Raw genomic sequence first — 14,105 nt, 5'->3', positions numbered from 1 at the left:
ACTCATTATCCAATGTTGCGGTCGGTGGTTTCAACGTCATTTCCACTGTGTCAGACCGTCTCGTGAATCTGATATTTATAGTCCTATTGTAGTTACCCACAATCGATCAGTAGATGATTGTTCGAGAGAACAATCCTAGAAACCTCATTCAATTCTGGCAGCTCCATTCAATCCATGCAGTCCTCATTAGAACAAAACTACGCAAATGATCCTTCTGACTTCACTTCCAGAGTATGGAAAAGGTGACACGGCCCAACTGAAACGGACGGCAACGTGCATCGCCTCTGTTCTCTCTTGGCCGTAGAAATAGTCATCAACTCCTTTGATCTCATCCACAGAACATCCACAGAAAATGGTAATGCAAATGCTTCTCAGTGCCCTAGCCCTCGTCTCCCCCGTTATCGCCATATCGGCACCACTGCACCCATTCGATCTGGAGAAGAGCTCAGATGGCATTACCTACCAGCTCGGGGATGTCGCCTACTTTGTCAATGTCAAAAATCCCACGCGTCGCTGGGCTGTCCCTGACCTGGAGCCCGATAAGGACTTGACCCTCCTGACGGCCGTCTTGACGAACCAGAGTGTTGTCACAGGCGACCACCTGGAGGACCTGCTCACGAGCTACCTCCAGTCCGACGATGTCATGACCGAGGATTTCCTGCAGGCCATCTACCTATCGTCGAGCGCATCTTCCGCGAGGCTGGACGCCTCCGCTATCGAGTATCTTGAGCACATCCACTGCGCCTTGATCTTCTTGGATATCAAATTCCGCCAGCGTGTCCTGCCAGACAACTACCACCGGATTGCCACCCGCGACACGAAGTCACTCCCTTCCGGCCCATATACAGCCAGGCTGTCACCGCATGGCCTCCATCTCTTCGACACATACCGCCTGTATGTCGACGAATACCGGGACTTCATCACCGGCGTCTATCCCTCGCACGATGAATCCGGGGCCTTTACCAGCCTGTTTGCCTTCTCCCCCGGTCGCTGGGGTGCCCTAATCCCCGTCCCTAGTCGGATCCACGCGCGCCACGATCCCCGCCCTCTAGCCGGTCGGCGAGTCGCCATCAAGGACCTCTTCGACCTCCAGGGCACACAGACCTCCGCCGGCAGCCAGGCCTGGATCGACATCACCCCGGTCGCCACGTCCACAGCCCCAGCCATTCAGCGCCTGATCGACCTTGGCGCCGTGCTTGTAGGTAAATTCAAGCCGGGACAGTTCGCCTCGGGCATCGACCCCTGGAACTGGACTGACCTGCACGCGCCCTTCAACCCCCGCGGCGACGGCTACCTGACCTGCTCGGGGTCCTCGTCCGGTGGCGGCTGCGCGATCGCTGCCTACGACTGGCTCGACGCCGCGATCGGCACCGACACGGCCGTCTCCATGCGCCGCCCGGCCGCCGTGTCGGGAACATATGGCAACCGACCCAGCCAGGGTATGATCTCAATGGAAGGTGTTGTCCCCCTGAACTGGGCCCAGGACACAGCTGGCGTGTTCGCCCGCGACCCGACGGATTGGGCGCGCTTTGCCAAAGCTTGGTACACGCCACGGCTGCATCAGGACCCGTCCATCACCGGATTGCCCCCACTGTCCGTTCGGGACACGAGGGCCTTCCCGCGCCGGCTACTCTACCTTTCTGAGTACTTCCCGCTGGTGAACCCTGCCGCGCAGACCCTCGTCGAGACGACGCTGGCGCGCGTAGCGACTCGATTCAGCCTCACGGTCGGACATCTCCACCTCACCGACACCATCGCCAACGCGTCCATCTTCCCCGGGGTGTCGGGTCTGACCACATGGGAGACTGTGCTCAATGCCTCGTCAACCATGTCCGTCTGGCCGCAGTGGGTGGACGTTGTCACGCCGCTCGTGTCGATCTGGGCGCAGCGCCACGACGGCCGCTACCCTCCGGTCGATCCGGCCTGGCGGCAGCAGTGGCACACCTTCGACCCGAACGTCACAACGCAGACGGCCTATGAAGCGGCGCGGCAAGTACGCGCCCAGATGGCTGCATGGTTCGAGCAGCACATCCTGTACGAGACGCGCGAGTCCTGTTCCGAGTCTATCCTAGTGTGTGATATTAGCACCGGGGGCCTGCCCAGCTTTCGGGAAGGGGCTCTCAACGACGGCCCGAATGCGACGCGCTTCGGGCGGATCCCGGACGGCGCAGTGACAACGTGTGGGCTACTGTGCGCTATTTTCGGGTATGTTCTTCAGCCTCGGGCTGACGTATGATTGATCGAGCAAGTGCTAACTGGCTCGCGTGTGCAGATGTGTCGACGTCACGATCCCCATTGGACAGGTTCCATACGAGTCCCGGGTAACAGGGGTACAGGAGCAGTGGCCGGTGACGATAAACCTGCTGGTGCGACGGGGGTGCGACTTCATGTTGTTCAATATGATTGAAGAGATGCACAAGGCTGAGATTCTGCGGGGGGTCCAGACTGGGCGAGTGGCGTTTTAATCTCTGTCAGCCTGGTGGACGGTTTCCGTCTTGCTACATCGATGAGATTAGGCTGGAATACGAGACGCAGGGAAGAGGAGTCTTTGATGCAGGAAGATCCAATCAACACATTGCCAGTTCACCAACCATCCCCTGTAGGAATAAGATGACACCCACTATGTTGCTGCGCCCCGAGCTGTGATCCAACAGCCGTTGAATCTCTGGAACGTCAGCGGGGGGTTGCATTAGGGCTGACGCGTCTGGGCCCTACTTGGTCGGCCTGATTCTTTGAGGAAATCAAGTTAGTGTAACTGGTTTAGCTTGATATGACTCGATACAAAGAGATATAAAGAATATAATCCCATCAATCCCCACTCATTCTCCACTGCAGAGATGAAAAGCTTATCTATCCACCATGGGCCGCTCGCACGCCGTTGGACTGGGCATCTCCCCTTGGACACGGTTGCCGGATGATGAACCTGCTCTCGATCGACCCTCTCCTGGCTACATCCCCGACCAGAATCCTGACCAGAATCCCTCCGATCAGATGTCCCCGCCTTACTCCGCCCGTCACGTTCTGCTCGATCCCTCCCACGGCATCAAATGTCCCGCGCGAGGCCACCTGGTCAAGTCCCGCTGGTCGTGGCTCCCCGTGTCCATCATCCTCCTGGCCGTCTACGCCACCCTCGCGTCATGTTTCTATCTGGTCGTCGCCCTGGTGCGACCCCGGTTTGGCGATCGCATTGGCGTGGGAGGGCTGGACCCGGCCACAGCAACGCTGCTGAGCGCCCTGATAGCCAAGACAATCGAACTGTCGTACGTGACGGTGTGCGTGGCCTTCGTAGGCCAGGTCCTCTCGCGGCGCGCCCTGCTCCGACGCTCGCGCGGCATCACCATCCCCGAGATGAACCTGCGCACCTGGATAATGCAACCGGGCTCTCTCCTCGTCCAAGGCGAGATGCTGCGACAGGCGGCCGGCACCGTACTGGGAGTGCTCGCCCTGACGGCCGCCATCGTCTCGATGCTGTACACCACCGCCGCCGAGGCCCTCGTCGCTCCCAAGCTGATTCTCGGTCACGTCGAGTCGCTCCAGTTGATCGGCCGCGTCTCCGCGGATTTTGCCGACCCTGAGATCCTGGGCGAGCAATGTGCTAGCCCGATCCCGCTCGCGATGGACCCGGACAATCGGAACAGAACCTGCATGGAGCTGCTGCACACCGGCCAGGCCTACCACAACTACAGGGCATGGCTCAACGCGTGGAGCACCATCCGCGATCCCACCGACGACCTCGCGCACCGGCCGCCCCCCATGGGCTCTCTCTGGGACAACACCACCCTGATCGGCCAGTGGATCGACCGCGAGAACAGTGACGTGGCGGAGCTTTCGGAGCGCTACCATCGGCTCATCCTCAACGTCACGGCGGCGATGCCCCATGGCGGCGTTTTCGTGGCGACCAACGACCCAGTCAACGGCATCCCCCAGCCCCAGGTCCGCGGCGAGGGCGATTTCGAGCTTGACGCCGCCGTCGCGGCCCCGGCCGTTAACGTTCTCTGCGCCGGCATGACAAGTGAGGAACTGGCTCCGCTCGTCTGGACTGAGTGGCCGGAGGGCTCCAAGGACAAGCTCGACGTCCCTGCCTGGCTCCAGAACAAACCCCAAGGCGTCCCGGACTACCCGGACTACCTCAACCGCACCGTCGTTGACGATCTCTTCGGCTGGGGCCCGAAATACGGCCAACGGCCACCCGTTTTCGGCCGCTTCCCCAGCGCATACAACACCGTCCTTAACACCACCGGCCTCGCACCCGCGGACTCGGTCTTCCTCCTTGGCACCACGCCCAACCCCTCCACCGACGATCCGCCCTACGTGCTTTGCGCGCTCAAAGCGAAGCTCTCGCCGCGGTGTTCAACCCACTACGAGGCGTCAGCCACCGGCGCCAACCTCACCGTTAACTGCCAGTCGCCCACCAACTCCATGCAGTACGATCGCTTCCACCCCGACGACCCAGACGGAGAATGGAGCCCCAACTGGAAGAATGTCGCGTCACTGTGGAGCACATCGCTCAGCCTGGGCACGGGAATGCTCGACGGCGCCTCCAGCAACGCCCGACTGCTGATGCAGCTCGTCCCCACGGGGCAGCCACGAGCCCTGCCCGCCGAGCGGCCCTCCGTCGCCGAGGGTCTCGCCGTCCTCGCTGGTAGCACACTTCTCCTCTCCACGATGAGCACCTCATTCCGCACCGCGTGGCCCTACGCCGACCGTAAGGACAGCATTTTGCACAACCCCGTGCCAGAGACCTGCGAGGCAACTCTGCGCGCGGTGGGCTACGCGTCGGGGGGTTCTCATCCGTGGCAACGGGTGTTCTACCTCGTCCTAGGGGCGGCCTTTATCACCAGCGTCGTCTATCTAGCTTTTCTTCTGGGAGAGGCGCGCGGCGAGCAAATCACGGACTTTACGGAGCCGCCGAATCTGTTCGCACTAGCGTTGAATAGCCCTGCGTCGACGCGGGTGCAGGGGGCGTGTGCGGAAGGCCCGACGGGCGCGGTCCTCGAGGAGCAGTTCAACATTGCGGCAGCGAATGACGAGGGACATCTCTTTATTGCTGGTAAGGGGGATGGGTATGCTCATGCGACGGGGGTGGATGGGGGAGCGGAGGTGGGGGGTGGGAGTCCGGTGATGCAGGAGTATCGACGGTTGGCGAGGGGACGGACTCTCTGTTCATGGTTTTATTAGCTGATCAAGATTGAGACTGCTCTTCTGATGTCAATGTGTTCTTTGAAATTGTTTATAGAATAGCGAGGCGTTGCGAGATTGATGGGTTATGCCTTGATCATAGATCGTAAACTAATCATGTAGTAATTTTGATAACATGACATTCCTGAAATTGCTCTCATCATGCTGCATATGTCAACTTTTCGTCTCTCACTGCATGTCATTGTACTGGCTTGTACTATACAAAGTGACTGTGATTCGTGCTGGTGATGAGACTGGCTGTACATGGTGATGCATATCAGTAGACGTGAATGGTATCATCTATATCAACTCAGCCTTGACTGACTACAGTCACCGGCGTATGACACAATGAATATCCTCTCTGTCTACTGCATGCTTCACATGTGCAACAGCAAAACAGGATCAGACCCACAATACTAGCAGTTGATATAGACAAGGCTGGAGGGGGACTGCGGGGCAGATGCAACCCCAAACATGCCAATAGAATCAATGAAGATCTTTACCGTTTACCGTAAATAACGCGCATTTTCACTAGCTTCATCACTGGTGATGAAGGGTTCTAGGCTGATACTCTTCTTTAAAGCTGGGATTCTTCTCCCAGGTCACCAACCAAGTCATCCTCATCCTACCTCCATCCCACCCCCCCTCGAGCAATCCCATCGATCTGCCAACATGCCCATCGGAGTTGCCTTGATCGGCGCCGGCCTCTTCGCGCGACTCGTCCATCTGGTAGGTCCTATCTTATAGCATAGTTCACTGGCTAATATCCCCAGCCTGCAATTGACGCCGCACCCGACCTCGAGCTTCGCGCCGTCTACTCGCGATCGCTGAAATCCGCTCAAAGTGTGGCCCCAGACCGCGACCTGGCTCGATATGCCGACGATGCAGACCAAGACCTAGCGGCGATGCTGGGCCGATCTGATGTCACCGCCGTCATCATAGCGTACGGCATCTCAACCCCGCTCCAGAAGGCATACTGACATGAAATCCCAGTGTCCCAATCGTTCAGACTGCGAAGTTCGTGCGCATTGCCTTAAACGCCGGCAAACATGTCCTCTCCGAGAAACCCATCGCCAAGGACATCGCCGAAGCGACAACCCTACTACAGTGGTACCGGTCGTCGGGAGTCTCGCAGCGAGCCAACTGGTCCGTGGCCGAGAACTGGCGGTACTGGAAGAGTCTGAATTACGCGCGCGACCAGTTGGCTGCACTGGGTCGGATTCACCAGCTGCGCGTGCAAGTCAACCTAGACTGTCGGCCGGGATTCTACATGTGGAGCTTCTTCGGTGAGCCCAATTTACTTCCCCCCACAAGCTTCTGTCCATATTAGAGCTGACAATCTCTAGAGGGCTCCGCATGGCGGAGACACCCCGAGCATCAGGGCGGCACGCTGCTGGACTCCGGGGTCCACTACGCAGCGAGCCTGCGCCACTTGCTTCGCTCTGACCGGGTGACACGCATTGCGGCCTTTGCAAATGCCGCGCAGGATACGCTCCCTCCGCTCGACACGCTGGATGCCATCTTTCAGACCGAGGCGGGCACCCAGGGGGTGTTCCAGCTGTCGTTCACGTCAAACCTCCACGGCACGGGGTGGGAGATGGTCGGCGATAACGGCAGCATCAGCGTCATGGATTGGAACGGCACTGTCGATAATACGACTGTAACCACCCGTTTCAGGGACCGTGAACCCGAGGTACGTCAGATCCCCATCGAGGGGCTGGGCGTGCCGGACGAGGTCCTGGCTTGGGGAAAGGCGCTGGCCACGGGGAAGTGGAATGATCGACAGCGACCGGAGGAGGCGCTGGCCGACCTAGAGCTGGTATGTTTTCCTATCTTCCTTCGTATTCGAGATGCTGACGGGACAGATGGAATTGATGTTCCAGAGCAGTGCAGAGCAGGGAATGCCAAAGGTGCCGGTTCATCAGGTGGTAGATCGCTCGCAGTGAGATCGATCTCGATTGGATGGATGAAATTAGGAATCCTTTATCTGTATCCTCTTCTGCTCCAGACAAAAATCTTAATAGTATTATCTACTCGACCTCGTATGAAGCATCATCGATGGCGATGTAGCACGAGTGGTGACATCATCGCCGCATTCAGCAAGGCACCAGGAACTGACCACATATCACTTCACATCTTCATTCACAGGTAATACACATACACGGGTATGAGTATATAAACTATAGTATATAAATTTATCAGCATGGGTGGTGGTGAAATTCCCCCATATCCAACCCCCTCCATCGGTCATGGCGACCCCAGTCGACTGCACGCGGTGGTGGATCTCGGCAGGTAATCGCAATAGCTTCATCTCCATTTCATCCACTAACCGTCCAGCAATGGCATCCGCTGCTCAATCACCGACCTGGCCGCCCGGAGCGCCCGCATTCTTCCCACCCAGCACATGCAGCGCGTCAACATCGCCCTCTACGACGCACAGTACGACGACTCCGGCAAGCAGATCCCCATCCCTTCCGACGTCATCGATGCCGTCGTCGCCGCCATCACACGCTTCCAGACCATCTGTGTCCAGTTGGAAGTGCCGCCTCAGAACTTCCGCATCGTCGCCACCGAGGCCACGCGCAAGGCCCTCAACGGTGCCGACCTGGTCGCCGCTATCGAGCGCGCCACCACCCGCCCCGTCGAGATCCTCTCCAAGTCCCACGAAGGCGTCGTCGGCGCATGGGGCATCGCCAGCGGCTTCTCTGACATCCAAGGCCTCGCTATCGACCTAGGCGGCGGCAGTATGCAGATCACCTGGCTGATCGCCCACGCCGGCCACGTCCAGCTGAGTCCGCGCCGCGCCGTCAGCTTCCCCTACGGCGCGGCCGCACTGACCCAGACACTCCACCTGCTGAAGCAAGGCAAAAGCAAGAGCGAGGCCCGTCGCGCGCTCGACGCCTTTCGCGCCGACATGGAAGACCACTTTCGCGACGCGTTCCGCCAGCTAGCCATCCCCGCCCCGCTCCGCGACCACGCCCGCCGCCACGGCGGATTCGACCTCTACCTCTCCGGCGGCGGGTTCCGCGGCTGGGGATACCTCCTTCTCTACCTACATCAGATCCACCCGGACAAGGAATACTACCCGATATCCATCATCAACGGCTACTCCGCGCCGCAGGCCGACTTCGCCGACACCGACTCCGTCGAGCGCGCCGCCCGCACCGCAGACCGCATCTTCCGCGTCTCCGACCGCCGCCGTGCCCAGGTCCCCTCCGTCGCCTTCCTGGTCAATGCCCTGGCGGCTGCTGTCCCCCACGGCATCCGTGCCGCCCACTTCTGTCAGGGCGGCGTCCGTGAGGGGCTCCTGTTCCGGACCCTACCGCCCGTCGTTCGCCAGCAAGACCCACTACAGGTCGCCACGGAGGCATACGCCCGCCCCTCCGTCCAAGCCCTGCTCTACCTCCTCCTCGCCACGATCCCACCTCCAACAACACGGCGCCGCTTCCCGAGCTCTCTAAACGGGCCCGTAATCCAAGCCTTCGCCAACTCTCTCTACCTCCACGCCGCAATGAGCAAGGAACTAGCCTCCACGGCAGCACTGTACAGCACGAGCGCGGGCCCGATGGCCGCCGCGCACGGCATCCCCCACGTCGACCGCGCCCGTCTCGCCCTCTTACTACAGGCGCGACACGGCGGGGCGCTGCCCCCGCGCGAGCGCGACTTCCGTCGTCGGCTGCGCGCACTCCTCCCGGCTGAGGAGGTATGGTGGACGCGCTATCTCGGCGGCGTAGGACTTGTAATCGCCGCGTTATACCCCGTGGGGATTGTCGATCCAGCTCAACCCCGCGTGCTGCCGACCGCGCGGTGGAGTAGTCATCTGGGCAAGCGCCGCAATAAGGAGGGCCTCGAGCTGGTGTTTCGGGTGCAGCGAGTGGATGTCGACCCATCGCAGGTGAAGGAGCTGCTGGAGGGTACGATCCATAAGATTCGTAAAGTGGGCAAGCGGAAGAATTGGGTTGGGGGGAGAGATGGTTGGGGGATGAAGGTTGGAGTGGAGGTGGAGATTATTAAATGATTGATATACATACTTTTGTATATACTGTGAATAAAAGCCGGGGGGGCAAGAATGAAATGATATAAAGCTCGCTAATGTCTATCAGGCGATCGAGGTATTAAGTACGATACAGAATAAAGTAGAAATCAATCAGAATCCGACCCTGACCCCGAGTCAGACTCAGAGTCGTCCGACTCATCATCAGATCCGGATTCTGACCCACTGGAGCTTTCCTCTTCCTCTTCCCCCTCTGCTGCCACTGCTCCTCCGGAATGAGACTTATGCGGCTTGGACCCGCTCTCCCCTTTGGACTTCTTCTTTTCCTTGTGTTTCTTGTAGCTAGTCAAGTTAGCACGCCTGTCATCCATCGAGAGACAGAAACGTAAACTCACGCTTTCATCCCCAGCTTCATGATCTTGCTGGCTTTACCCTTCTTCTTCTTTTCTCCGTCTTCCCCATCTTTGTCTTCCTTTCCTTCCTTGCCTGCCTTGCCTGCCTTGCCCTCCTTGCTTTCTTTGCCCTCCTTGCCGCCGAGTTTCTTCATAAGTGACCCTAGCCCACGGTCCTCTTCGCCGCCTTGGTGGTCTGGGGTTGGCTCGGCATGCGTCGACGGAACTGGCGCCTCTCCCCCGTAGTAATCGACATTGGCACCGTGCGGGGTGTGATTCTGAGCAGGTTGAGAGCCAGCGTTCTGGTTGGTACTGAAGTGGGCGTGGTAGGCGTCCATGATTATTTTGGAGGTCTTGAACAGATGGAGGGGAGAATGGATGATAGAGATGATTGAGTAGAGATGGATGTAGGTGCAAATAAGGTGAATTAACCTCTTTATAACCTTCTGCACCCTCCTGTCAAGCCAGCTGAGGCTGTCCCAGGCTCTCAGCCCTTCGGCCCCCACCGAGTCCATACCGGCGATCCTTACCTCTCGAGGCTGGTCCCCTGCTAGACCCGCTCACGACTGCGGCGGAGTTGCCATGCTCTAGTCTATGAAAAAGCTTCTCCGACTGGTCGCATAAACCTTTTAGCGATGTTTTTGGCCATTCAGCGCGCGCCATTGTGGCCTAGACCCATAAATCCTATAAATATCTTGTCCTTGAATTTATTTAGTGCGTATAGAATGGACGCTAAGGCTTGCGATTGGCTGTGTCGTCAATGCTTGGGCCGGCTGTTGGTGCTCTCTTGTTTGGGTCTGGACATTGATCCGGCCAGAACTATATCAGGCTGTGCTGCTGGTATAGCTCGCGATACCGTGTCAAGTGTTCTATTTTTGCTATGGCCCCTTGTAGTTTGCCTAGTGCTAGGATGGGAGTGTCTATGCACATACCATACCTGTGATGACCACGGTGACTAGGTCGTGGATCTAATCTTAGGTTACCTACGGTGCAATGCACTGCCATGATCTGATGATACTATTCAGGAGTTGTCAGTTCAGTCTGCCGTAAGAGAGGCCCTTACGACAGACTGTCTCCAGTCTGGTGAGTCGTTGAAGTCTGTTAAAATTAGTGTTAAACAGAGTGCGTAACTCATGCAATGTAGCCTCCCTTCCACTAGAACAGAAATAGACAACAATGAGCGCTCCGAGGCATCGTCTTCGTTAACCATAATCATGCCCGTAATTACCTTCAACTATCAATACCATTAGAAGGTTTCTCCCCACACCTTCACATCTTGCCGCAGCTTCGCATCCTTCGTCCCCGCCAGCATCAACGCATGAAGCAACTTCACCAAGACCGGCTCCAGACTGACCCCCAGCGCCAACGGCTCCAGCTTATCCGACAGCTCCTCGTCCATCGCGCACCCCTTCGCCGTCTTCCCCTCGAACGCCGCCTCCACGAACTTCAGCACCCGTGGCAACCCGATCACCTCCGTCGTGGCATGCCCGCCGCTAGCGAACGTCGTGAAGTGGACGTCCGCCCCGTCCGTGCACCACGCATCCCGCAACGTCGTCGCATTCGAGTAAGGGATGATCTCGTCGTCTGTCGCGTGGTAGAGAAAAACGGGCGCCGTGGGCGTCTCCGAGCTGTTGGCGCCCATCGTGTTCGCTTTGAGAATGTCCGAGACGGTCGGCTCGTGCAGGATTTCCGGGCCCATCGTCTGGATTTCAGGGTCGAAGAGCGACCGGCCGAAGAAGGAGACGAGGGCGGCTGGGGCACACTGCGTCGATGCCGTGTCGAGGATGGAGCGCCCCGCGTCGGTGACGATCTCGTCGAGGACGGGCTGGAGCCGCGCCCCGTAGGCGCTTGGCTGATTCAGCCCGACGATCGCCGCGGGGATGAACCCGCTGAAGGCCGTGCCGTCGATGAAAACCAGCGTGCCGGTCAGGTTGGCCGGCGTGCCGCCGGCGACCCAGCCGCGGATGTCCAGCTCGGGTGCGTAAGCGGGCTGCAGGCCGGCGGCCCAGCCGGTGGCGATGGCGCCGCCCGAGTAGCCGACGCCGACGACGGGGGGTGTGGCGCTGTCGAGACCCAGTGCGGCGTGGTGGTGTCCCACAGCGCGGATCCCGTCCAGCACGCCGGTGCCTTCGAGGCGGCCGGGCCCGAAGGCGGCGTCGGGGCCCTCGTAGTCGGGTGAGGCGACGACGTAGCCCAGGAGCAGGTAGATCTGGATGACGATCATCTCGAGCGAGAGAATCAAATCGGTCTGCGGTGACCCCAGCTGGTACTGGTAGCTGGGCTGACAGCTGACGGCGGAGGAGTCGTAGGCGGTGTGGAAGGAGATGAAGCGGTCCGGCTTAGCGTTGTGCGGCTTGAAGACGGTCGTCACAGTGCTGATGGCCGAGCCATCGATGGCCGTGGTGCGGTAGAGCAGCTGGTGGGCCTCAATGAGGTTGGGGAGGAGGCCGAAGAAGGAGGCGACGATGCGGCGGCTACGCAGGACGGTGCCGGGCGGTTCGGCTTCGAACCCGCCCGGGGGCTGGTAGAAGGGGTCCTCGCTGGGGTCTTGGGGGAGGAGGCCCCGGGGCACATCCTGGGGTGTGGCCGACCCCGTGGGGTGAGCGGAGATCACCGGGGCCAGGCAAAGACCCAACAGCGCCAAGCGGAGGGACAGACGGATGCGCATGATGGATGGGATGGACCGTGACCTGGAGTGTCAAACCATCCACCCACGAGCGGTTCTGACAGCCCTATAAATAACGGCACCACCCCATTTACCGAGGGGGTGCGGCAACAGGGAAGCTATCCCTCTGGGGCATTCTTCGCGATCGACAGGGGGATCCCTCGCGTTGTCTGAGCAATGAGGGCAGTCCTACCGACGTCGGGTGAAAAGACGATAGGTCGGAGGATAGGAGATATACGAGTGGCGATCGTCTCTCCAATGGCAGCGTCTGAATTGAAGGTCATTCTCCCTCCGAGAGACCCGGCGCGGCATCAAGATCCGGGGAACGGCTGGGGTCGTGCATCGTCCACGTTCCCCGGAGTGATCAGTGGTCAACAACCCCGCATCTGGTCGGCACGAGGATGGACTGGTAGCGTTTGCCGAGGTTGGGGAGGAACTGAGTTTGGAATGTGATTCTTGACTGGTGACAGTGTGATGGAGTGGTTGGCCCGGAATGACCGTCGAGCTTATTGGCCATGATGACCCCCTGACGATGGAGAGGGAGAAGATCTCCCAGATAAGAGCCAAGTGAGATGTAGGTGCAAGATAAAGGGGTGATGGCGCAGCTGGGAGCGCGTTAGACTGAAGAACCAACTTCAGTTTTCTACTTCGGTCGAAGTAGTGCTATCTAAAGGTCACCGGTTCGATCCCGGTTCATCCCATTGTTTTTTTTTTATTTTTTGTGATAATTTCAATCTCTAATTATGAGATCGATTGTAGTTTATAGACGGGTTTAGTCGAGACTATGGTTATCTGGTCTACACATGTGGGATGATTCGATCGTGGTGCGGAACGGAATGCAGCCGTTATATATATACGTACAACCTTAACATCGGCTAGACTGAGCACCTTTCACACCAGTGATATATATCGCTACCTTCATCCCACATGTTGTGTATGTGAAAATGAAATATATACTCAGAGATTAATCTTCCCATACCCCCTCGCCAGATCCCTCTGCAACGCCGTCTCCGCCGTATCCTCCCACCTCACCGTACACTGCACGACATGGTACGAGTACAGCAACGCATCCGCCTCGACCACCGCCCGCCGCAACTCGTCATTCACCCGCATATTTGACCCCTGGAAACCTCTCACATCCGACCCTGGATTCCAAGAAAGATGATTGTGCGTGATGGGCTCAAACGAGACCACCTTGCGCGACATCACCAGCTCAAACACCCGTCCCATCCGCAGCCCCCCCTCGGGGACCTCCAGCCGCTCCATCGTTTCGTTCTGGCCCGCCATGCTCGACGTCACCCGCACTGCTAGTAGACTCCGCACCGGTGGTTGCCGCGTGAGCATCTTCCGCCAACTAGCCTCTGCCCGGAGGTAGGCCGTCTGCTTGTCTGGGCGGAGCACCATCTCGAGGCTGTTGAGGTCGAGGCTTCTGGGCCTTCCCGCAGCGGAGCCGGGAAAGGACTGGAAGAAGGTGGGAAAAGCGTTCGTTAGGAGTGGATTGTATGTGTACTCGCTGTTTTTGTGGTTGTCATCTTGCGCGGCGAAGAACAGCGTTCGCTGAAGTGGCAGCGAGCTGCGAACCAAGTCATACCAGGTGCGGTTGACGCGTTGGGCCGAGGTGAGTAGCGTGCGCAAGTCTACTTGGAGTAGGATGCATTCCAACAGTTCGTGGGTGGAAAACACGGTAGTGATGGCCGAAGTCATTCTTAGGCAGCGCGGGGCTTATTCTTAATTAAAGTCTGTTCAATACCACAGGCCGAGCGACAAAAAGATTTGTTTTTTTTTTTTTTTTTTGTTTTTTTCCGATTTTTATTTACTGTAGACTTTGGGAAGTCGAAATAAGAACAATCAAAAACACGCTTCCAAATCAAGATCA

The 14,105-nt window shown here is 58.4% G+C and overlaps 7 protein-coding genes and 1 non-coding gene across 8 annotated transcripts; 5 read left to right on the top strand and 3 right to left on the bottom strand.

The window, feature by feature from the left end:
- Window positions 1-158: 158 nt before the first annotated feature.
- On the top strand, window positions 159-2,465 carry BDW47DRAFT_134942 (amidase family protein; the record flags this gene model as incomplete). The annotated part of the gene is made up of 3 exons (XM_024818204.1): window positions 159-894; window positions 967-2,205; window positions 2,273-2,465. The coding sequence occupies exons 1-3, from the start codon at window positions 353-355 to the stop codon at window positions 2,463-2,465; spliced, it is 1,974 nt and encodes a 657-aa protein (XP_024667729.1). The 5' UTR covers window positions 159-352.
- A 526-nt stretch (window positions 2,466-2,991) lies between these two features.
- BDW47DRAFT_120985 (uncharacterized protein) lies at window positions 2,992-5,178 on the top strand (the record flags this gene model as incomplete). Its single annotated transcript, XM_024815555.1, has 1 exon — window positions 2,992-5,178. One exon carries the CDS (start codon window positions 2,992-2,994, stop codon window positions 5,176-5,178), a length of 2,187 nt encoding a protein of 728 aa, XP_024667728.1.
- Window positions 5,179-5,796: 618 nt separating this feature from the next.
- Window positions 5,797-7,215, top strand: BDW47DRAFT_113501 (Gfo/Idh/MocA family protein). Its single transcript, XM_024814431.1, has 5 exons — window positions 5,797-5,907; window positions 5,952-6,121; window positions 6,172-6,464; window positions 6,525-6,997; window positions 7,044-7,215. Exons 1-5 carry the CDS (start codon window positions 5,851-5,853, stop codon window positions 7,122-7,124), a joined length of 1,074 nt encoding a protein of 357 aa, XP_024667727.1. The 5' UTR covers window positions 5,797-5,850; the 3' UTR covers window positions 7,125-7,215.
- A 166-nt stretch (window positions 7,216-7,381) lies between these two features.
- BDW47DRAFT_134937 (putative transcription regulator (RTG2)) lies at window positions 7,382-9,196 on the top strand (the record flags this gene model as incomplete). Its single annotated transcript, XM_024818203.1, has 2 exons — window positions 7,382-7,470; window positions 7,516-9,196. 2 exons carry the CDS (start codon window positions 7,382-7,384, stop codon window positions 9,194-9,196), a joined length of 1,770 nt encoding a protein of 589 aa, XP_024667726.1.
- A 113-nt stretch (window positions 9,197-9,309) lies between these two features.
- On the bottom strand, window positions 9,310-9,940 carry BDW47DRAFT_113500 (uncharacterized protein). Its single transcript, XM_024814430.1, has 2 exons — window positions 9,568-9,940; window positions 9,310-9,514 (listed from the first exon to the last, which is right to left on the bottom strand). The coding sequence occupies exons 1-2, from the start codon at window positions 9,900-9,902 to the stop codon at window positions 9,322-9,324; spliced, it is 528 nt and encodes a 175-aa protein (XP_024667725.1). The 5' UTR covers window positions 9,903-9,940; the 3' UTR covers window positions 9,310-9,321.
- Window positions 9,941-10,686: 746 nt separating this feature from the next.
- On the bottom strand, window positions 10,687-12,666 carry BDW47DRAFT_134935 (LIP-domain-containing protein). The gene has a single exon (XM_024818202.1). It carries the CDS (start codon window positions 12,230-12,232, stop codon window positions 10,811-10,813), a length of 1,422 nt encoding a protein of 473 aa, XP_024667724.1. The 5' UTR covers window positions 12,233-12,666; the 3' UTR covers window positions 10,687-10,810.
- Window positions 12,667-12,819: 153 nt separating this feature from the next.
- Window positions 12,820-12,930, top strand: BDW47DRAFT_t148. Its single transcript has one exon. It is a non-coding gene; the product is annotated as a tRNA-Phe (tRNA).
- Window positions 12,931-13,029: 99 nt separating this feature from the next.
- BDW47DRAFT_113497 (F-box protein) lies at window positions 13,030-14,020 on the bottom strand. Its single transcript, XM_024814429.1, has one exon. The coding sequence runs from the start codon at window positions 13,931-13,933 to the stop codon at window positions 13,187-13,189; it is 747 nt and encodes a 248-aa protein (XP_024667723.1). The 5' UTR covers window positions 13,934-14,020; the 3' UTR covers window positions 13,030-13,186.
- Between the last annotated feature and the right edge of the window lie 85 nt (window positions 14,021-14,105).

Source organism: Aspergillus candidus (assembly GCF_002847045.1).
Source record: "Aspergillus candidus strain CBS 102.13 unplaced genomic scaffold BDW47scaffold_81, whole genome shotgun sequence".
Taxonomy (NCBI): domain Eukaryota; kingdom Fungi; phylum Ascomycota; class Eurotiomycetes; order Eurotiales; family Aspergillaceae; genus Aspergillus; species Aspergillus candidus.
The sequence above is the reverse complement of the archived record's forward strand: the minus strand, read 5'-3'. Positions and strand labels throughout refer to the sequence as shown.